At 36.9% G+C, this 24,281-nt stretch overlaps 2 protein-coding genes across 17 annotated transcripts; both read right to left on the reverse strand.

The window, feature by feature from the left end:
- Positions 1-432: 432 nt before the first annotated feature.
- LOC117926674 (putative disease resistance RPP13-like protein 1) lies at positions 433-24,008 on the reverse strand. 8 transcript variants are annotated; one of them, XR_004653206.1, is made up of 4 exons: positions 20,167-24,008; positions 19,624-20,091; positions 19,409-19,507; positions 18,935-19,024 (listed from the first exon to the last, which is right to left on the reverse strand). XR_004653206.1 is itself a non-coding variant. In XM_034845881.1 (3 exons), exons 1-2 carry the CDS (start codon positions 23,878-23,880, stop codon positions 665-667), a joined length of 4,227 nt encoding a protein of 1,408 aa, XP_034701772.1. In that variant the 5' UTR covers positions 23,881-24,008; the 3' UTR covers positions 433-521; positions 635-664. The 8 variants fall into 8 exon arrangements, 3 of the variants coding, with proteins under 3 accessions (XP_034701772.1, XP_034701773.1, XP_034701774.1); XR_004653207.1 differs by having other exon boundaries at positions 19,624-19,941; positions 20,017-24,008; XM_034845881.1 differs by lacking the exons at positions 18,935-19,024; positions 19,409-19,507 and adding exons at positions 433-521; positions 635-952 and having other exon boundaries at positions 19,942-24,008.
- LOC117926677 (exocyst complex component SEC6-like) lies at positions 9,156-16,258 on the reverse strand. Of its 9 annotated transcripts, XM_034845893.1 has the most exons (8): positions 16,150-16,258; positions 14,736-14,904; positions 13,771-13,809; positions 13,497-13,585; positions 10,108-13,370; positions 9,919-9,950; positions 9,702-9,811; positions 9,156-9,612 (listed from the first exon to the last, which is right to left on the reverse strand). In XM_034845893.1, the coding sequence occupies exon 5, from the start codon at positions 11,995-11,997 to the stop codon at positions 10,354-10,356; it is 1,644 nt and encodes a 547-aa protein (XP_034701784.1). In that variant the 5' UTR covers positions 11,998-13,370; positions 13,497-13,585; positions 13,771-13,809; positions 14,736-14,904; positions 16,150-16,258; the 3' UTR covers positions 9,156-9,612; positions 9,702-9,811; positions 9,919-9,950; positions 10,108-10,353. The 9 variants fall into 8 exon arrangements, with proteins under 9 accessions (XP_034701784.1, XP_034701782.1, XP_034701786.1 ...); XM_034845891.1 differs by having other exon boundaries at positions 9,702-13,064; positions 13,286-13,370; XM_034845892.1 differs by having other exon boundaries at positions 9,702-9,950.
- Positions 24,009-24,281: the final 273 nt, after the last annotated feature.

Below are 24,281 nucleotides of genomic sequence, written 5' to 3' on the forward strand. Positions count from 1 at the left end.
CAGGTGATCTCTCCCTGCTTGCAAGTAGAACCATAGTGAATATTGTCTCCAGTAGGTGCAGACTGCCCAACCAAAACAGAGCAATCTCAGTAAAATTTGAGCAGGCAGTACCATTAAGGTACTCTGCGTTCAATAAGAACAATGAATGAGGCACTAAAACAATGGCATCTTCCTCACTCCACATTCCATCTGGAAGATCCCTTATAACAATTTTATTGTAAATTGACATAGAGCATGATATACATCACTGCACAAATGCTTTAACTATTGGAATGAGAACCTACAAAATGATACAGTCATGATTAAGAAAAACTTGTGAGGTCTCCACTGTTGGACAATCGGGAAGTAGAAAATGAAGTCTCTACAAGTACAAATCCATAATAGATCATGACAAAGGATCAAAGCAATTAAAATATTTCACTAACCATAAATCATGACTGAGGTTCAAGAAGACCAAGTCACTTAGTACCTGAGAGCTGCTTGGCACCATGCCTTTATGACCATAGCCAAATCAACCAAACCTTATAGAGAGCAAGGAAGCACAATAGAGATGATAAGAAATTTTGAAGCATAAACTTAATAATTGCCACATCATTTTTTATTTTGAAGGAAGTTATTTTGAGTATGGAACTACCTGATTGACATTGATATATTTCCATCTTCATCAGTATAACACATTGTTGATGATTATGTGTGGAATGTGAGCTACATACTGCCAATCTTGGCCTTTCCCAAATTGGCAGCGACCTTCCAGCAAAGAGCATTTGTCAACAGCCAGAGAAGAGAGGGAGTTTGGCAGTCTCTCTTTTGTCAGGTATTGGAGCTTCGGGCAGTTGGAGATCCGCAAATTTTCAAGTGAGCTAAGGTGTGGAAGACCTGCTTCTGTTAAAGATTTGAGCTCAGGGCAGCAGCTAATGGATAATGTTTTGAGGGAGGTGAGATGTTGAAGCCCCTCTTCTCCAAAGGATTGGAGCTCAGAACAATTGCTAATGGATAATGTTATGAGGGAGGTGAGATGTTGAAGCCCCTCTTTTCCAAAGGATTGGAACTCAGGGCAGTCGCCAATGTATAAGTTTGAGAGAGAGGTAAGTTGTTGAAGCCCCTTACTGTCCAGAGACTTGAGGTTTGGAAGTCGTTCAATTCTGAGAGTGGTAATTGTGGAGGGCAGTAGGCACTCCCAGGGAAGAGAATGAACCTCTTGGCATCCACCCCTGATATTGAATGTTGTAAGAGAGGCCAGTCTTTGCAAACCCCAGTCCACCTGAGATGTGAGTTGGTCGCAGGATGAAATTTCAAGTTCATGTAGGTTGCAGGGCAAGCCATCCCTCTGAAACCACAATTCTGGACAATGAATTAACCTCAAACGCCGCAAAGTTGAGAGGGTGTGCTTCAATAACTTGAGCTTCAAGCATCCGGAGATCTCATAACTTGCTAGGTCGAGAGCCGGCAATTCAATATATACAACATCAGGGCACCGTGAGATACCCAAATAATTAAGAGATGTGGGATCCCCCTCTGAAATGGAGATATAGAGGAATTCAAGCCCCTGAAGCTTACTGATTTCAAAACAACGCAATCTTGGGAAGATGCTTAAGGAGAAGGATAATGAAAGAGAATCACAGGTGTTATCTCTGATGTATATATTTTTGAGGAAAGGGTGGTGGCATCTCAACAACACAGGTAGGAGAAACTCTATCTTGGAACAGTGAGAGATTTCTAGTGATTCCAATGCATTAGTGGGTAAACAAACTCTGCGCAAGGATCTAGACAAACAACAATATGCGATTTCCAATTTTTTGAGAAGACCAGTTTTGCTCTGGAGCAGTTCCTCTTCTATTAGAGTCTCCACAGAATCACATGCTGTAATTGAGAGGCTATGCACTCCCACTGGTAGTTGCTTCCACTGAGAGATGTTAAAAATTTTAACGTGTGAGTTTTGAAGAGCAGTGAAGCCACTAGCTGGCCTTTTCAACTGCAATTTACCACAATCGATCATCGTCAATTCACTGATTGCAGGAACTCTGAGTGAAGCCACAAGCAGCTGCGGACATCCAACAATTTCAAGTTTCTTCAAGGATCGAAGCTGTTTTGGTAATTTCCCAGTGAGTTTGGGACAGTTCCACATATAAAGCTCCTGGAGACGAGGGAATTCTCCACGTCTGCATCCACAACATAACCATTTCTTCCAATTGTCCATCCGCCCAAATCTTAGAGTTTGTAAGGATGGGAAGGAAGGCTTAACTGCAATGGAGGGAGAAGCATTCCCATAATGATAAAACTCACTGCCCACCCTCTCTATTCCATTCATTTCTGAGATCTGTAAGTGTTCAAGAGAGGGTAGCTGCCCAAGTGGTGGCAATGACAAGCAATTTTTACATTTCCAAAGCTTTAAGGTCTGGAGATTAGAGAATAAAGGATTTGCTACCCATGTCGGAAATCTCGAACCACCAAAAAGTAATACAGAGAGTCTCTTTAGGTTTGTATGTGGTCGAAGATTATCAATTATGTCTCCATCTTGTATAATATCACCTGCTTCCCAATCCCAATCCAACACTAACTCCTCCATGTACATCTTGTCCTTCAAATTGGCTTCTCTTGCATCCCTGCCACATTTCACATTCTGCAACTTTGAAAGTCTAAGTGTTCCCTTTATATCTGAAAGTTCCTTCAATTCTCCAATACCCAACCCGCTCTTTTGCCCCACAATGAAATTACTCAAGTTTTGCAAACATTTTAAATGGCCAATATGACTTGGCATCTCTCTTAGTGGGGTACCATCAATGTCAAGATAACGCAAATTAATCAAATTTTCGATTCTTGAAGGCAATTCATACAGATTCGAACACCTTGACAATATCAATGTTTGTAAATTGTACAAAGTACATATTGATGTAGGCAATTTTTTAATCAAAGTCTTAGAGAGATCCAAGTAGCGCAAATGTTGTAACTTGCCAATTGAATGGGGCAGATTAACAATCCTATAGTTACGCAAACACAACACCCGCAAGCATCTAATTTCCGATAATAGATTGTGTAGAACTCTATTACTTAAGTAGTCCAACCTGTAGCTAAACCCAGGAACCCTCAATGATAAAAATGTTCGCAAACACTTAAATTTAGAAAGTGTTCCATAGCTATCAAAGGTATTATATATTTTAGGAAAATATGATAAATGACGAGTCTTTTCTGAGATTTGGCATACCCGACCATCCTCCAAACTAATAGAAAATTCTCCAGACGCCAGTTGAGCCAAGTCATGAATAAGGTCATGCATTATAAAGTGTGTCTCCTTTTTCCAAACTGAATTTTGAAAAAACGACTTCGATAAAAGCTCGTGAAAGTACAAATCACCTACCTCTTCCATTCTTCTCTTGCCTTTTGATTCTTGTAAAAGACCTTCAGCCATCCATAACAAAATTAGCTTCTCTTTCTCCAATTCGTAGTCCTTGGGAAAAATTGAGCAATAGGCAAAACATTGCTTTAGATGTGAAGGCAGATAATTGTAACTCAATCTCAATGCAGGAAGAACTGTATCAGTGGACAAATCCCATATTTGGCTGTTTCGTATATCATCCCATTTCTTCACTTCAACCTCAGAATGTAAAAGGCCCCCCACTGCTTTTACAGCTAGTGGCAAACCTTGGCACTTGTCCACAATCTTCTTACCAATTGCTTCTAGTTGGGGATATGCACTCGAGTCTCCATTTTCAAATGCGAGTTTTCTAAACAGAGACCAGGAATCTTCAGACGATAGTTCACGAAGAGAATGAGAATAAACAGCGCGCATAACTCCTGCAACATTGGTGCTGCGGGTCGTTACAACAATCTTGCTTCCCTTTGCCCCGCCTTTGAGTGGAGTTTGTAGCATAGCCCAGTTACTAGAGTCCTCGTTCCAAACATCATCCAAGACAAGTAGAAATTTCTTCGTATTAATTCTCTCTTTCAGTTTAACTTGAAGCTGATTTAGGTTATTTGTGTCGGAAGTGGATGAAGTAATCTCCTCCAGAATTGTTTTTGTAACTCTAATAGGATCAAATTCTTCGGAAACACAAACCCATGCCTTCAAATCGAAGTGTTCCATCACCCTTGGGTCATTATATAGAAGCTGAGCAAGTGTGGTCTTGCCAAGGCCGCCCATGCCCACTATGGAAATCACACCTATCTCATCGCTCCTTGCATTATCAGACAACACCTGTTCAATCATCTTCTGTTTTTCATCATACCTGCCATAGACAAGAGATTCATCCACCAAAGAAGTAGAAGGCCACCTTTGTGGCAGTTTCTCGCCAACACCTTCTTTCAACCCAAGGACGTCTCTGTCTCGTGCCATATCTTCAAGTCTATCAATGATCTCCTCCACCCTCGACTCTATGCTCTGACTGTCAAATGGGGCATGAACCCAGGTAGACATGTCCATGATGTTAACCTCCTGACTCGTGCTGGTTTGGGACTCCGCAGCTTCCGTCTTGTGTCGCAAAGCCTCTGTAGCGATCCCATCCAGTATGTCCTCCGCATCATACACAACCTCTTTAAGCAAGACCAGCCACTTCTTCACATATGGATCTGTAAATTGTTTGACCTCAGCATCGTTGAGCACTGCATGGACTACCAGCAACTTCCTTTCCAACTTCCTCAGGAGCGCATCGCTGAGCTTCTGCCCCTGGATGAAGCTCACAACCTCGCGAGAAGCCAACCTGTCAAATAGAACTTGAAGAGAAGCCGAGAGGAAAGCTCCTCCAACTAAAGCCCCAGCCATATCTGTTCGTTTCTAGAGAAAAGTGAGTGATGAATCAAGGAAAAACGGAGGCAAGCGATCCAAAATCAAACCACCAAAGTGGAAAAGATTGGTTTGTATTGAGAAAATGCAATGTTTCTTGGTAGCGAAGTTGGGTCAGACCTGGTTAAATTATTCGAGACGATGGAAGGCCTCAGGTCTGACATCGTTCACAAATGACAAACCACACAAAACAAAGGAGGCCGGCTTGAAAAGGAGTAGAAAATGTGACATCCATGGACATGGCCGGCCACAAGAAGGGCCAAAAAACTTATTTAATTAAGCTTACAATTTACTTCCGTTTAGAAGACTTAATGGCCATTGGCACCTAATTAAATGATCTTTTAAATTTAGAAAAGTTTTTTTATTTCATTTCCAAATATCTTGAGTAGGTGAAATTTTGTTGTGAGGATTTTCAAATTCAATATTACTGATCATTGTCATATTTCAACACTTTCATAAACTCTTTTTTGTGGGAGAAATATTTTATAAAAAATTTTAAAATTTTTAATAATTAAATATGTAAAAGGCACAAAAAAATAAATAAATAAATAAATAAATAAATAAAGGATTCAATAATAGTTGAGGGATGTTTTTTTCCTACGAATTTTGATATTTCATTTTAATGAATTGAGTTATCATTTTATTTATTTTCACACTCAATCAATTTTTGATAAAATGTTGCAATATAAATAAATACTTACATGGTAATATGAAGGTTATGTATGCTTATTATACAGTTTTGTCAGCCATAAAGCTACATAAAATTAGTTGAGATTATGAGATCATTTACTAATTTTGACAAGATTTTCACCATAATTAATTAGTACAATTATTTGAAAATTACCTATCAAGGAATATTTTTCTAGGTTTTTAAAAATGATTTTAATTATTAGAAGTACCTTTAATTATTATAAAAATGATTTTAATTTTGTCAGCCATATGCTAAAACTCAAGTGTATTTTCCCTCTCCAAGAAACAAGAGAAAGTGCAATTGTAGAAGGAGATTATCTATAACAAGAAGACTTCCTTTGAGTTAATCAAGAAGAAAATATCATTAAGATTAAAGTGGATCAAAATGGGTTTAAAAAGAAAAAGTCTATGAAATTCGGGTTTAAGATATTACATTTTAAGATTATTGGTGCACTAAATTATGATTGTGTGCATATTTTTATTAAAGTAGCTATCACCAAATTTCATCCAATTAAAATCAAATTGTAATAAATCTTTTTAGAAGTTGGATGAAGTATTTTCTCTTTGGAAACCACATTTGATTTGTTTATTTCAAGCTTAAAAGAGTTCTAAAAAGGTATGAAATAAAACTACATTAAGTATAGTGTTACTAAATTTTCACAAAAGGAGTACAATTGGAAGCTAAAGGACAATGGGGTGTTAATGAGCGATTGATCAGGTCGTTGACCAAATTGCCCATGAGAGGTCTTTCAATATGCCCCTTCTAGCTTACACATAAAATTATGATGACCTTTCTAATTCAATCAAATAATTGATCAATTAACATAGGGCCTTACAATGTTAATTTCCAGTACATGTAGAAAGACCTTTCAACGGTAACATAGGCTTGTGAGTAATGACTAGTTGCTGCTTGATCGATTGGGACTTCAGGGTTTTTATCTCTAATGATCACTAGTTTACTTTCAATACATATATAAAGGCCATTTAATTCTCATTGTTGACTCTCCAAGAACCTAACATTAATTATTATCCATTGGTTGTAGTGTGTTTTTTTTAGTGCACCTTGATTCATAATCTTACTTATCCACCATGATGTTGTATTTATTTGAATCAAAATTGTACACAAAGATTAATCTTTTTTCAATTATAAATCTTATGAGGATTGACAAGTGTGGGATCACTTGGGCACGTGGTTCAAGAGTCGGGTATCTCTTGAAAGGGTATTTTGGAACCATAATTCATAGAGAAAAGTTTGGAAACTGTCTTTAAAAGTTTCATTATAGAAGGTATCTTAAAACCATAATCCAAGTATAAAGAATTTAAAAGTTTGGATTTTAAAAAATCTTACATTAGTTGAACCTTCATCGTGAATGGAACTTAAAAAAAGTGAGCACAAGTAGGATTACGCTAAATCACTATTAAAATCTTAAGTTTAAATTTTCTTTATCCATTTTTTATTTATTTTAATTTTTTTGTTATTTATTATATTATTGATTAAATTATCTCCTGTATTTATATTTTTATAATGTGTAAAAAGAGACTAACGCTCGATTCATCCTCTCTTAAATGATTATTATAGGTTGGTTAATACACAATTTTAACTATTTCTATAAGAAATTTCGGTATTGATTTTTTCAAATACTTAATTGAAAGTGATGAAGTTTTTGATTAAAAATTCTCCCTCATATAAGGTCAACCATCACTAAAATTTTGGATCTTAATATATACAGACTTATAAGTGCTATTTTCCGGCACAACACGTATTATGAGGTGGGGGTGGGGTGGGGGCTAGGGCCTTGGTCCCTAAGCTTTAAGCGGCTCCTGCAGCAGTGCCCACACATGGTGAAGAAAAGCTTACTCGGGTTATTCCTAATAGAAGTTAAAGGACGATGGTGTGTATGTATCAAGTATTGTATTCTATAGCAATCCATTTGCAAAAACAACAAATATTTTTTTCTTAATTTTTTTTTTATGTTAGAAATTGATGATACCAACTACTCCAAAAAGAGGACTACGGTAAACTACTTTCATAATTATACATTTTCTTAAAGTCTAACCGAAAGAAGAAAATGTTAAAAAAAAAAAATTGATTTTCTTATATATATTTAGTTTTACCATAAAAATATGAAAGAAAATAAAATATTATTACAATTACTTTAAAATTTATATATTTTTAAATTATTTAATCTTTATATAATTAAGGAAAATAACAATGTTTTCAAACCGGACCGGACCGGCCAGTCCGACCGGTCGAACCGTCGACCGGTGACCTTTCCGATTCGATCCAGCCCGATGAACCGTTTTATGGTCAGACCGGTTGAACCAGTCAAACCGCCGGTTGAACCGCCAAACCGTTCGGTTTTTTTACGAACCGGCCAAGCTCTATTTTTCCTATTCTACAAATTTTTTTTACTATTAAGAGGCCCATTAACGAGCCCAATTCCTTGCCCAATACTTTCAAAACTTAACTAATTATAACCCATATTTGATTCAAGCCACCAGGCCCAATCTAATAAAACTATAACTTAAAATCTTTCTCTTGGGCCATGCCCCCAAGCCCAATTCGCTGGCTTGCTTGGCTTGAATAGCGTGCTGCAAGGTCTCTATTTATAGAGCACTTGAAGCACATGGAATTCATGTGCTTCCGATGTGGGACTAGGAATAGTACTGGCCTCTTTGAGGGCTGGAAGCATGAGGGCTGGACTTTTGCAATGTTGTTAAAATATATATATTCCTATTTCAAATTTTTATAATATAAAATCTTTAAAGAAATGTAAATATTTAAATTCCTATTTATTTTATAATAATAATTATAAAAAAATAATATAAACTAATTAATAGAATAATTTTAAAACAATAAAATACAAAAAAGAAAGATAAAATTAAATATTATAAATTTTTTCATCTTAAATATATCTTCATTCTTAAATATTACATATTTCTATTTAATAAAATTTAAAATATTAAACTTTATCATTTAATTTAATATACCAAACATTATTAAAACTTATAATTTTATATATTTTTAATTTTTATAATTATTTTTAATTTTATATAATATATAAATTATATATTTATTACATCACCGGTTCAACCGGTTCGACCGCCGGTCTGACCAGTGAACCGTGAACCGGTAATTTTTCCGGTTCGATGACCGGTCCGGTTCTGAAAACATTGGAAAATAAGTGAAATGAATTTGAAAAAATATATAAGAATAATTTATTAATTTTAAATCATTTTTTTTTTCACTTTTTCTTTCCCTTGCATTTTCCTTCAATTTTTTTCGAGAAATAAATATAGCTTAAAAGAAAATATAGTAATAGGGTATTTCAACCTTTATAATTATAAGAAATTCTATTCCATGAATATATCGTAATGAAAAAAATATGGATGACTTATAAATTAATTCAAAAGAGAATTTGTGACCGCCTTCAACAATAATCCTTGTAACTTAATCTTGAATATATTTAAAAAATTTCAATCGTTTGATTTATACATTCTAAATCCTTTGAAAATTTAACATAGACATCAAACTACTAATTTACAAACATGATCAAGCGTACTGCAGACATTAGATTTTAACCTAAACAGCAGAAGGTGTGCCCATTGAAAATGGCCTGTGGGGATCAATAAGGTGACCGAGTAGTATCATTAATGCAAGTAAAAACCTGAGCAGAGTGTGAGCATATATAGAAGAGAAGTAAATTTTCATTGCATGAATAAGTGAAGAAGTGAATAAGGTCAATACAACATCATCTTTCCTATACAAAATTTGGAAGCTTGAATGAGGGAGTTGTAGTCTACCACCCTCTTCAAATAGTACCAACATTCTTCATGGGAATCTCAAATGTATAAACCTTCACTTGAACTTTGGTTTTTTTCTTTTCAAACAAACATCTGACTCTCCTGAGATAAACAATGAGAGCCTGAATGGGCCTCATGGTCCTAAAAAGTGGGGCTTGGAAATTTCAACAGCAACATACTGTACATGGAAATTTCTGATCATAGCCAAGACCTAAGATGATGTATTCCCATATCCTTGCCTTTTCACGGTGGCTAATTGGTGGTGTGGTATCAACTATCAATAAGGTGATCTCTCCCTGTTTGCAAGTAGAACGCAGCGAACCATCTCTGGTAAGTGGAGACTGTCCAACCAAAACAGAGTAGTCTCATTAAAATTTGACCAGGCAGTGCCATTAAGTAGCATGTCAATCCAGGGTAACAGCAGAGCCACCTGATCAGTTTTTGTCAAGGATACAGTATCAGCAGAATAGTTTCTGTGTTCAATAAGAATAAGGCCTCCAGGCACTAAAACTTCATCATCTTCTCCACTCCACCTTCCATCTGGGAGAACCCTTACAACAATTTTATTGTGAATTGACATAGAACACGACATACATCACTGCATGAATGCGTTAGCTATTAAAAAGCATTAGCCAAATGAAACATACCCGTTCCTTTATACATGCCAACCTTATAGAACCTACAAAATGATGCAGTCATGATTAAGAGAAACTTGTAATTTGCAGATTAATTGTTAAGTGAGGTCTCCACTGATGGAACATCTGAAAGAAACCAACCAGTACAAATCCATAATCGGTCATGAGAAAGAATCGAAGCAAATAAAATATCTCACTAACCATAAATCATGATTGAGGCTCAAGAAGAGCAAGTCACTTGGAACACCCGGAGAGCTGCTTGGCACCATGCCTTTATGACCATAGGCAAATCAATCAAACCTCGCAGAGCCAGCAAGTACAATAGAGATGATAAGAAATTTTGAAGCCTAGACTTAATAATAACCACATCATTTTTATTTTTTTTAAAGGAAGTTATTGTGAGTACGGAACAAGTAACTGATTGACAATGATAAATTTCCATCTTCATCAGTATATTTCATCGTTGATGATTATGTGTGGAATGTGAGCTATATGCTGCCAATCTTGGCCTTTACCAAATTGGCAGCAACGTTCCAGCAAAGAACATTTGTCAACAGACAGATGAGAGAGGGAGTTTGGTAGCCTCTCTTTTGTCAAGTATTGGAGCTTCGGGCAATCGGAGATCTGCAAATTTTCAAGTGAGATAATGCGTTGAAGACCTGCTTCTGTTAAAGATTCAAGCTCATGGCAGCCACTAATGGATAATGATTTGAGGGAGGTGAGATGTTGAAGCCCCTCTTCTCCAAGGGATCGGAGCTTAGAACAATTGCTAATGGATAATGTTGTGAGGGAGGTGAGATGTTGAAGCCCCTCTTCTCCAAAGGATTGGAACTCAGGGCATTTGCCGATGTCTAAGTCTGAGAGGGAGGTAAGTTGTTGAAGCCCCTTACTGTCCAGAGACCTGAGGTTTGGAAGTCGTTTAATTCTGAGAGTGGTAACTGTGGAGGGCAATAGGCACTCATCGGGGAATGATTCCATGTCTTGGCATCCATCTTTGATTGTGAACATTGTAAGAGAGGCCAGTCTTTGCAAACCCCAGTCCACCTGAGATGTGAGTAGGTTGCAGGATGAAATGAGAAGTTCACGTAGGTTGGAGGGCAAACCATCTCTCTGGAACAACAATTCTGGGCAACCTCTTAAATTCAAACTCTCCAAAGTTGAGAGGGTGTGCTTCAATAACTTGAGCTTCAAGCATCTGGAGATCACATACGTTGCTGAGTCGAGAGCCGGCAATTCAATATATACAATATCAGGGCACTCTTGGATATCCAAATAATTAAGAGATCTGGGATCCCCAGCTGAACTCAAAATTGAGAGGAATTCAAGCCCTTCAAGATTATAGATTTCAAATTGGTTCAACCTTGGGAAGAAGCTTAAGGAGAAGAATAATGAGAGAAAATCACAAGTGCTATCTCCGATCAGTATATATTTAAGGAAAGGGTGGTGGCATCTCAACAACACAGGTAGGAGAAACTCTAGCTTGGAACAGTGAGAGATTTCTAGTGATTGCAATGCATTAGTGGGTAAACCAACTCTGCGCAAGGATCTAGACAAACAACAATTTGTGATTTGCAAATCTTTGAGAACACAAGTTTTGCTCTGGAGCGGTTCCTCTTCTATTAGAGTCTCCACAGAATCACATTCTGTAATTGAGAGGCTATGCACTCCCACTGGTAGCTGCTTCCACTGAGAGGTGTTTGAAATTTTAACGAGTGAGGTTTGAAGAGCAATGAAGCCACTATCTGGCCTTTTCAACTGCAATTTACCACAATCGACCATCATCAATTTACTGATTGCAGGGACTTTGAGTGAAGGCACAAGCAGCTGCGGACATCCAACAATTTCAAGTTTCTTCAAGGATCGAAGCTGTTTTGGTAATTTCCCAGTGAGTTTGGGACAGTGCCGCATATAAAGCTCCTGGAGATGAGGGAATTCTCCACGTCTGCATCCACAACACAACCATTTCTTCCAATTGTCCATCCACTCAAATGTTAGAGTTTGTAAGGATGGGAAGGAAGGCTTAACAGAAATGGAAGAAGAAGCATTCCCATAATGATAAAACTCACTGCCCACCCTCTCTATTCCATTCATTCCTGAGATCCGTAAGTGTTCAAGAGAGGGTAGCTACCCAAGTGGTGGCAATGATAAGCAATTTTTACATTTCCAAAGCTTTAAGGTCTGGAGATTAGAGAATAAAGGATTTGCTACCCATGTCGGAAATCTCGAACCACCAAAAAGATTAACAGAGAGTCTCTTTAGGTTTGTATGTGGCCGAAGATTATCAATTATGTCTCCATCTTGTATAATATCAGCTGCTTCCCAATCCCAATCCAACACTAACCCCTCCATGTACATCTTGTCCTTCAAATTGGCTTCTCTTGCATCCCTGCCACATTTCACATTCTGCAACTTTGAAATTCTAAGTGTTCCCTTTATATCTGAAAGTTCCTTCAATTCTCCAATCCCCGACCCGCTCTTTTGCCCCACAATGAAATAACTCAAGTTTTGCAAACATTTTAAATGGCCAATATGACTTGGCATCTTTCTTAGTGGGGTACCAAGAATGTCAAGATAACGCAAATTAATCAAATTTTCGATTCTTGAAGGCAATTCATACAGATTCCAACACCTTGACAATATCAATGTTTGTAAATTGTACAAAGTACATATTGATGTAGGCAATTTTTCAAGCAAAGCATTATAGAGATCCAAGTAGCACAAATGTTGTAACTTGCCAATTGAATTGGGCAAATAAACAATCCTATACTTATGCAAACACAACACCCGCAAGCATCTAATTTCTGATAATAGATTGTGTAGAATTCTATTACTTAAGTAGCCAATCCCATAAACCTCCAATGATAAAAATGTTCGCAAACACTTAAATTCAGAAAGTGTTCCATATCTATCAAAGGTATTATATTTTCTAGGAAAATATGATAAATGACGAGTCTTTTCTGAGATTTGGCATACATAAAAAATTCTCCAGACACCAGTTGAGCCAAGTCATGAATAAGGTCATGCATTACAAAGTGTCTCCTTTTTCCTAACTGAATTTTGAAAAAATGACTTCGATAAAAGCTCTTCTGCCCCACATTAATGGTCATTGGGCTCATAGCTTCTGGCAGCATTTTAGGATGCCACATTTGTTCTGTTGCCTTGGATAGGTGGAAAAGAAAAGGGGGGAAAACAACGACACACAGACAAAAAGAAAGAAAAAAGATAACATTATTTAGTAGACTGCAAGCTGCAGCTGAACAATAACATGTGCATACATATAGAGAGACAAGAACTTATGTATGTTTGTGTGTGTGTAAGCAAGAAACATATCATGATAAAGAAAAAGTTGATGAAAACAAAGGTCAGACATTGCATTCACCTTCAGTGTGGTATTTAAGTTATTTCTCACAAGGAGCTTTATTTGGTCATGATTTTCAATTAAGTTCTGGCACTCTTGACATAGCCTGAGGCAAAAGCAAGTAAACACATTAGTCCTTAAAGTTGAATGCTTTAATACTGAGTTGAAGCCTAATAACTGCACATATAGAAAACAACAAGAATTTTCTAGGAAAATCATAAGCAGAACATACCTCTCAATAGAGAGAAAGTTCTCACAAAGCTGGTTTATTGTCTTTTGAGATGAGGAAATTGATTCCAACCCAGCCTGTGCCTGTTCAACCTGAATTTAAGAGTGTTGTTTCAATAGAACACATCAATATGGTAGTAAAATTAAAGTGCCTGGGATTCTTCAGCACCATAGAATCATAAAAAAAGTGACGAACATAAGAGACATAATAGTAACCACATAACATTAATAACAACATAATAATTTCCCTGAAGCTTAGAATAGAAGTTTCTGTATACCTGCTCTGCAACCATCATACTAAGTTGTGCATCATTTGCCTGACATTAAAAAAATATAGCAACATTCAGAAGGCAACTTGAAGGTTTTACATAAATTTAATATAAGAAATATTAGGAATTTAGCATTTTTATGATCCATTAAAAGATCTAGTTAGGTTAGTCAGAGTTCCCTCAGATGTCCAATGTGATCCAGCATGCTCTGAACTCAATCCTTGAACGCATCATTGAAGACCATCAGGATCAGTCAACACACTTTTTTGGCTATACCAAGTGACCTAGAAAACATAGGACTTGGATAGTTTTTAGTTCCCCACCAATCTTTTAAATGCCCTAACTCATTGCATAGGGAATTGGATCTCCACACATGCTAGGAGTATATTTGAGAATTGATAGATTGAGCCCCTTCATAAATTTAGCTCTAAGGCTTTTCTTTCTCAATCAATTGTCAATAAAGATTCTACATGTCAATTGATGGAGAACTCTATTGATCGGATGCTAAGAATAGTTGAGTTCCATACTAGTTTTAAATCCTCTTACAAGCCTAATTGGACTCCTCCTTGTTGGGGAGCATCTTAAAATCTTTCACTTCAGAAACAGAGTGAAGTAGCCCCAAGAAAGCAAAACCTGAGAGATCTGATTCCTAGCACATGAACTCAACTTTCATAAATAAAACAAGCTAGCAACTCATTCAACCTGATCTCACACTTCAATTTCCATGTATCTAGAGATTTCCAAGATGATTGCTCATTCCAGTCACCCAAAACCAAAAATTTCTCTTGTTCAATCAGAAATAATCTTAACGCAACACCTGCATAACTTCAAAATTTTGCATGTGTGTGGATAGGTGTGCACACACACACACACACACACACACACACACACACATACTCACCTACATATGTGATTGAAACTAACCCAAATTGAAATAGAAATTGTGACTATTAAATTGGACAAAGAAGCATCACCTGTTGGCGTGTAATGTAATCAGCCTTAATTGACGAAATTGACTGCAAAAGTTCAGGTAGTGGCAAAAGTTTGGCAACCTCACGAACCGCCGCTTCCTTGGCTTCAATTCCAAGATCCTCTACAATCATTGTCTAAGCTTGATGTATGAGCATGTAATAAATTCAGTACCTGGACAAATGGAATGTCAAATCTTTTGAAATTTTAGAGAGACAAAACACTATTGAAAATTATTTGTCGGTCATTGTCTCCATGAAATCTTTAAGGTTAGTGTTAAACTAGAGCAATGCAGGAACAGATATAGACAGAATGGTCGAACCCACAAACAGCGAACTACAACTCAACCCACTTCCCAGCTCATCGATGAGTTCCAGAAATGATCTCTTACTCAGGTTTCGCAACCTGACAAATAGGCAGATGAATGAAGGGGCAAGTTTACATGCACATTTGCTTATTTCTGATTGTAAGGTCATTGTCCACAAACATGGATTTGGATTTAGAATCCAAGGATGAGAAATTCACCTGTTTGGGTGAAAAAATGAAACGGAAGGATACAAGACTCCATAACACAGTTTTCCATCAACAATTTGTGGGTTTTTCATCAAACTGATTCGGTACAATTTGAATGTATCATCAAACAACTTGCACAGTCCAACACTCAGACAAAACTCACATTAAGAAACAAAATTCAGAATAGTCAAAGCTCCCATTCAAAAGAAACCCAAATAAAATCAATCAAATTCAAGTCAAAAGAACAAACTAATTGATCCAAAAATCATAAATTTAAGAGAAAACAATGAAGAAGATAAGACAGAAATTGGCGTACTCACAAATGAGAGAGTTTCAGGCTATAAAATCCAAATCCAAACACAAATAAATAAAAAAAGAAAAAGAAAGAGAAATATAATTAGGGGCAATGGCAGCAGGGGCGAGAGAGAAGCTGTTTCTCTTGCTCTAATTATTACTCACAGATCTGAGAAAAGCAGTTTTTCTGCATTGTTCCAATTTATTGTTCAAGAAAGTGACCAACAGCATTTCAACTTGAAATCGAATAAGTAATAAATTTGTATTAATTGGAGATAAATACCTAGTATTTCAACCCCAAACCCACACTGCTTAAGAAATTTCATCCATAATGAGATACGCTGTGCAAAATATATTGATCAAACCCTCACCTAGCTATTCCATGAGGACCACTACCTAATAAAAGGCAGGATACTCTATATTATTTTGACTTTATATTTTTTCCTACACTTTCTCCGCAACCAAACACACGCAAGTGATTCAAAATCTCAAATAGAAGCGACAAACGAAAGAGCCTCCAATATTGAGAAAATTAACCAAAATTGGAATAATTGAGGATGCCCTCGAAGCTATAATTCATATACTAAAGCCTAACTTAATTCAATAACTCACCAGTTTGGTAATTCAACAGCGATAATCGACTGAAATCGGTGGAGAAGAGAGAGTTTTAGAGAGAAAATGATAGATCAGGGAAGAGTCATGGATTCTGAATTTCTGAGAGGATTCGCACGTGAGCAAGTGTCCGATATGGAGTGGCACGTGAGCAACTAATAGCGGTGACGTGGCTCTTTTTCATCCGATTTGTCACGTGGCACTTCGGGTAACAAATTTCAGGGATTTTTTTTTAAAAATAAATAAATACAAAAATACGACACTTTTTATTACTTTTTATTTTTATTTTTACACTAAACTCGGTTTTCTTAAGAGACGAATTCTTCTTTTATATTGAACTTGTCTTTTAAAAAGACGAATTCACTTTTTATATATTTTTTATTTTAAAACTTTTTTATATTGAAAATGTAAAAAATATGAGCTCATCTTTTTAATAGGCGAGTTCATTTTTACATTGAGTTCGTCTTTCCAAATGACGAGTTCTACTTGAAATTAAAAAATGCTATAATTTTAAAATTATTCAAATTTCAATAAATTCTCCCATGGGAAGAGAACTTTCTATCAAATAATAAATTCCTCTCCGATGTTAAAAGAAAATAGCAAATAGTTAAAACAAAAAAAAAAAAAAAAACTTTTTTATCAGAGAATTTTGTCTCTATTGTTTTTCGTTCAATACTCGAAGGATTATCCCTATGGTTATTTAGTTATATACAAGTTATATGATCCATAAGTTTATTATTTCAATTGAACTTTTTCTTTGTCATAATGGTATGAACTCTTTATTATTTCAAGTGATTGAATAACTACTTGTAAATTAAGTTTATTCATAAAATTGATTTGTCCATGTGAAAATACTTCAACACTTACACTATGCTAGTAAATTTAACGTGTTTTGCACATTTGCTACATAGTATAAAATTGGAATACAAACTTTTTTGCTATTGTAATGTATAGTAAAAAACTATGGACAAAAAATTATTAAAGAATAGTTTAAAATAAGTTAAAAGTCAAAATTAATTAAGACATTCATGTTGACCTCAAGCTCAAAAAAGAAATATAAAGACGAGAATAAATTGAAAAATGAAAAATATCAAAATGTCCTTATATTAGACAAGTAGAAACTAAGTATTTTTCTTCTAAGAAAAAAATGAAATATGAAAATTTGTTTTGAATAATAGAATGGTATATGTAGATTTGAGGACATACACGTGAGGGGAAACAAAAAACACAAAAAGTTGGCGATTGCTCGAAACTTTAAGATTTCTTTAATTATCTCTAACCTCTAGTTTACTCACAATACATGTATAAAGACCTTTTAACTCTCATTATTGATTCTCTAAGAATCTAATTTTGACTATTATCCATTGGGATAATAGTTTTTAGTGCATCTTGATTCATAATCTTACTTATCCATTTAATGCACTTTGATATCATAGCTTCCTTTGCATTTATTTGAATCAAAATTGTATAGTACAAAGATTAATCTTCTTTCAATTATAGGTCCTACGAAGATTAACAAGTGTGGGATCGCTTGGCTTACTTAAGAGTGGGATATCTCTTGAGAGGGTACTTTGGAACCATAATTTAGAAGGAAAAGTTTGGAGACTTTGTTTTTAAAAATTTTGCTACAGAGAGTTCCTTAGAACCATAATTCAAATATATAAAGTTTGAAGGCTTGAGCTTTAAAAAGTTTTGGATTAGTGGAACCTTCAACCCAATTGGAACTTGAGCAGAACGGATATACATAAGGTTATGTACTATAAAGATCTTGAGTTTGAATTCTCTTTATCTCTAGCTTTCCTATTTACTTTAATAAATTATTTCTTTTATTGTTATTTATTACAATCTTAAAGTTTTAAAATATCAAATCTCAAAGTAGTATCACTAATGTACTCCTCTACATAGTAGTGGGTGTCGTATGAGTGTGTTGTAACTACAATCATGGGTCCTTAGATGGAAGGATGTATTCATATGAAGAATTCTTTCATAGATAGGATAGAGGGATGATGTAAATTAATAGTATTGATGTTGGAACTGAATGTTTCTTTTCTGTTATGATTCAACTTCCTTCATTTTCTGTCTTCCCATAAATGAAGCTTGACTGTCGACGACTAGTAATTAAGAGTGTGTTTGGTAATGATTCTACGAAGTACTTCAAATACTTGAAAAATAAAACTTTTCAAGTATTAGAAATGGTAGAAACACTTCCTAAAATCACTGTCAAACGCACTCTAAGGAAGGTATGGATATCATTAATGTGAAGAGGTAAAAACTTGAGCAGACTTGGGAGTATAAAAGAGAGGAGAGTTTTCATTGCATGAAGAAGTGAATAAGGTCAATACAACATCATCTTTCCTATACAAAATTTGGAAGGTTGAATGAGGGAGTTATAGTGTACCACCCTCTTCAAATGGTACCAACATCAAAATGGCAAATAGAACTACAAAAGCTCTCAAAATTAAATAAATCGAATTACAACATTATTCATGGGAATCTCAAATGTATAGACCTTCAACTGAACTTCGGTATTTTTCTTTTCAAACAAACATCTGACTCTGCTGAGATGAACAATGAGAGCCTGAATGGACCTCCTGGTCCTGAAAAGTGGGGTGTGGTACATAGTGTACATGGAAATTTCTAATCATAGCCAAGACCTAAGAAACACCAAACAAGAACTGTATGAGATCAAAATTAGGTGAAAAAAAAGAAGAAGAAAAGAAATAAGTCCTGCTAAGTACATAACAAAGAAGATGCATTCCCATATCCTTGCTTTTTGACAGTGGCTAATTGGTGGTGTGGTATCAACTATCATTCAGGTGATCTCTCCCTGCTTGCAAGTAGAACCATAGTGAATACTGTCTCCAGTAAGTGCAGACTGCCCAACCAAAACAGAGCAATCTCAGTAAAATTTGAGCAGGCGGTACCATTAAGGTACTCTGCGTTCAATAAGAACAATGAACCGAGGCACTAAAACAACGACATCTTCCTCACTCCACCTTCCATCTGGAAGATCCCTTATAACAATTTTATTGTAAATTGACATAAAGCATGATATACATCACTGCACAAATGCTTTCACTATTGGAAAGTAGAAAATGAAGTATAGATCATGATTAAGAAATGATGCAGTCATGATTAAGAAAAACTTGTGAGGTCTCCACTGTTGGACCATCGGGAAGTAGAAAATGAAGTCTCTACAAGTACAAATCCATAATAGATCATGACAAAGGATCAAAGAGAATTACAATATTTCACTAACCATAAATCATGATTGTGGCTCAAGAAGACCAAGTCACTTAGAATACCCTGAGAGCTGCTTGGCACCATGCCTTTATGACCATAGCCAAATCAACCAAACCTTATAGAGAGCAAGGAAGCACAATAGAGATGATAAGAAATTTTGAAGCATAAACTTAATAATTGCCACAATGTTTTTTATTTTGAAGGAAGTTATTTTGAGTATGGAACAAGTACCTGATTGACATTGATATATTTCCATCTTCATCAGTATAACACATCGTTGATGATTATGTGTGGAATGTGAGCTACATACTGCCAATCTTGGCTTTTCGCAAATTGGCAGTGACTTTCCAACAAAGAGCATTTGTTAACAGCCAGAAAAGAGAGGGAGTTTGGCAGTCTCTCTTTTGTCAGGTATTGGAGCTTCGGGCAGTTGGAGATCTGCAAATTTTCAAGTGAGCTAAGGTGTTGAAGACCTGCTTCTGTTAAAGATTTGAGCTCAGGGCAGCAGCTAATGGATAATGTTTTGAGGGAGGTGAGATGTTGAAGCCCCTCTTCTCCAAAGGATTGGAACTTGGGGCAGTTGTCAATGTCTAAGTCTGAGAGAGAGGTAAGTTGTTGAAGCCCCTCTTCTCCAAAGGATTGGAACTCAGAACAATTTCTAATGGATAATGTTGTGAGGGAGGTGAGATGTTGAAGCCCCTCTTCTCCAAAGGATTGGAACTCAGAACAATTTATAATGGATAATGTTGTGAGGGAGGTGAGATGTTGAAGCCCCTCTTCTCCAAAGGATTGGAACTCAGGGCAGTCGCCAATGTCTAAGTTTGAGAGAGAGGTAAGTTGTTGAAGCCCCTTACTGTCCAGAGACTTGAGGTTTGGAAGTCGTTCAATTCTGAGAGTGGTAATTGTGGAGGGCAATAGGCACTCATCGGGGAATGATTCCATGTCTGGGCATCCACCATTGATTGTGAACTCTGTAAGAGAGGCCAGTCTTTGCAAACCCCAGTCCACCTGAGATGTGAGTAGGTTGCAGTATGAAATGTAAAGTCTACGTAGGTTGGAGGGCAAACCATCTCTCTGAAACGACAATTCTGGACAATCTAATAAAACCAAGCTCTTCAAAGTTGAGAGGGTGTGCTTCAAAAACTCGAGCTTCAAGCATCCGGTGATCACATAGTCCGCTGAGTCGAGAGCCGGCAATTCAATATGTACAATATCAGGGCACCCTCGGATACCCAAATAATTAAGAGATGTGACCCCCTCTGGAACGGAGATATAGAGGAATTGAAGCCCTTGAAGATTACTGATTACAAAACGATGCAATCTTGGGAAGATGCTTAAGGAGAAGGATAATGAAAGAGAATCACAAGTGCTATCACTGATCTCTATATTTCTAAGGAAAGGGTGGTGGCATCTCAACAACACAGGTAGGAGAAACTCTAGCTTGGAGCAGTGAGAGATTTTTAGTGATTCCAATGCATTAGTGAGTAAACCAACTCTGCGCAAGGATCTAGACAAACAACAATTTGTGATTTCCAAATATCCGAGAAGACAAGTTCTGCTCTGGAGCGGTTCCTCTTCTATTAGAGTCTCCACAGAATCACATTCTGTAATTGAGAGCCTATGCACTCCCACTGGTAGTTGCTTCCACTGAGAGATGTTTGAAATTTTAACAGATGAGAATTGAAGAGCAGTGAAGCCACTAGCTGGCCTTTTCAACTGCAATTTACCACAATCGACCATCCTCAATACACTGATTGCAGGAACTCTGAGTGAAGCCACAAGCAGCTGCGGACATCCAACAATTTCAAGTGTCTTCAAGGATCGAAGCTGTTTTGGTAATTTCCCAGTGAGTTTTGGACAGGAGATTATATAAAGCTCCTGGAGACGAGGGAATTCTCCACGTCTGCATCCACAACACAACCATTTCTCCCAATTGTCCATCCGCCCAAATGTTAGAGTTTGTAAGGATGGGAAGGAAGGCTTAACTGCAATGGAGGAAGAAGCATTCCCATAATGATAAAACTCACTGCCCACCCTCTCTATTCCATTCATTCCTGAGATCCGTAACTGTTCAAGAGAGGGTAGCTGCCCAAGTGGTGGCAATGATAAGCAATTTTTACAATTCCAAAGCTTTAGGGTCTGGAGATTAGAGAATAAAGGATTTGCTACCCATGTCGGAAATCTTGAACCACCAAAACAATTAATAGAGAGTCTCTTTAGGTTTGTATGTGGCCGAAGATTATCAATTATGTCTCCATCTTGTATAATATCACCTGCTCCCTCATCCCAAGCCAACACTAACCCCTCCATGTACATCTTGTCCTTCAAATTGGCTTCTTTTGCATCCCTGCCACATTTCACATTCTGCAACTTTGAAATTGTAAGTGTTCCCTTTATATCTGAAAGTCCCTTCAATTCTCCAATCCCCGACCCGCTCTTTTGCCCCACAATGAAATCATTCAAGTTTTGCAAACATTTTAAATGGCCAATATGACTTGGCATCTCTCTTAGTGGGGTACTATCAATGTCAAGATAACGCAAATTAATCAAATTTTCGATTCTTGAAGGCAATTCATACAGATTCGAACACCTTGACAATATCAATGTTTGTAAATTGTACAAAGTACATATTGATGTAGGCAATTTTTCAATCAAAGCATCAGAGAGATCCAAGTAGCGCAAATGTTGTAACTTGCCAATTGAATGGGGCAAATTAACAATCCTATGGTTACGCAAACACAACACCCGCAAGCACCTAATTTCCGATAATAGATCGTGTAGAACTCTATTACTTAAGCGGACAAACGAGCAACCCCCCAATGATAAAAATGTTCGCAAACACTTAAATTCAGAAAGTGTTCCATATCTATCAAAGATATCATATTTTCTAGGAAAATATGATAAATGACGAGTCTTTTCTGAGATTTGGCATACCCGATCATCCTCCAAACTAACAGAAAATTCTCCAGACACCAGTTGAGCCAAGTCATGAATTAGGTCATGCATTACAAAGTGTGTCTTCTTTTTCCAAATTGAATTTTGAAAAAACGACTTGGATAAAAGCTCATGAAAGTACAACTCACCTACCTCTTCCATTCTTTTCTTGCCTTTTGATTCTTGTAAAAGACCTTCAGCCATCCATAACAAAATTAGCTTCTCTTTCTCCAATTCGTAGTCCTTGGGAAAAATTGAGCAATAGGCAAAACATTGCTTTAGATGTGAAGGCAGATAATTGTAACTCAATCTCAATGCAGGAAGAACTGTATCAGTGGACAAATCCCATATTTGGCTGTTTAGTATATCATCCCATTTCCTCGCTTCAACCTCAGAATGTAAAAGGCCCCCCACTGCTTTTACAGCTAGTGGCAAACCTTGGCACTTGTCCACAATCTTCTTACCAATTGCTTCTAGTTGTGGATATGCACTCGAGTCTCCATTTTCAAATGCGAGTTTTCTAAACAGAGACCAGGAATCTTCAGAGGATAGTTCACCAAGACAATGAGAATAAACAGCGCGCATAACTGCTGCAACTTTGGTGCTGCGGGTCGTTACAACAATCTTGCTTCCCTTTGCCCCGCCTTTGAGTGGAGTTTGTAGCATAGCCCAGTTACTGGAGTCCTCGTTCCAAACATCATCCAAGACAAGTAGAAATTTCTTCTTATTAATTCTCTCTTTCAGTTTAACTTGAAGCTGATTTAGGTTATTTGTCCCGAAAGTGGATGAAGTAATCTCCTCCAAAATTGCTTTTGTAACTCTAATAGGATCAAATTCTTCGGAAACACAAACCCATGCCTTCAAATCGAAGTGTTCCATCACCCTTGGGTCATTATATAGAAGCTGAGCAAGTGTGGTCTTGCCAAGGCCGCCCATGCCCACTATGGAAATCACACCTATCTCATCCCTCCTTGCATTATCAGACAACACCTGTTCAATCATCTTCTGTTTTTCATCATCCCTGCCATAGACAAGAGATTCATCCACCACAGAAGTAGAAGGCCACCTTTGTGACAGTTTCTCGCCAACACCTTCTTTCAACCCAAGGACGGCTCTGTCTCGTGCCATATCTTCAAGTCTATCAATGATCTCCTCCACCCTCGACTCTATGCTCTGACTGTCAAATGGGGCATGAACCCAGGTAGACATGTCCATGATGTTACCCACCTGACTTGTGCTGGTTTGGGACTCCGCAGCTTCCATCTTGTGTCGCAAAGCCTCTGTGGCGATCTCATCCAATATGTCCTCCGCATCATACACAGCCTCTTTAAGCAAGACCAGCCACTTCTTCACATATGGATCTGTAAATTGTTTGACCTCAGCATCGTTGAGCACTGCATGGACGACCAGCAACTTCCTTTCCAACTTCTTCAGGAGCGCATCACTGAGCTTCTGCCCCCGGATGAAGCTCACAACCTCGCGAGAAGCCAACCTGTCAAATAGAACTTGAAGAGAAGCCGAGAGGAAAGCACCTCCAACTAAAGCCCCAGCCATGTCTGTTGGTTTGTAGAGAAAAGTGAGTGATGAATCAAGGAAAAATGAAGGTAAGCGATCCAAAATCAAACCACCAAAGTGGAAAAGATTGGTTTGTATTGAGAAAATGCAATAATTTCTTGGGAGAAGCTGGCTCAGTTCTGGTTTGGCCAAAAGCAACTTTGGATTCCAATGCTAGAATGAATTATTGGAGAAGATGGTTGACCCACAAAGCAAAAGAGGAAGGAAAAAGGAGTAGAAAAAGTGGCATACATGCACATGGCCTGCCACCAGAAGGGTTCAAGAAAATTATTTATACAAACTTATATTTATTTTCTCAATAAAATTAGTTTCATTTTTTTAAAATTTAGATTTTAATAATTAAATATATTAAATTATTTATTTATTTTATCATATGAACA

Source organism: Vitis riparia, chromosome 12 (assembly GCF_004353265.1).
Source record: "Vitis riparia cultivar Riparia Gloire de Montpellier isolate 1030 chromosome 12, EGFV_Vit.rip_1.0, whole genome shotgun sequence".
NCBI lineage: Eukaryota > Viridiplantae > Streptophyta > Magnoliopsida > Vitales > Vitaceae > Vitis > Vitis riparia.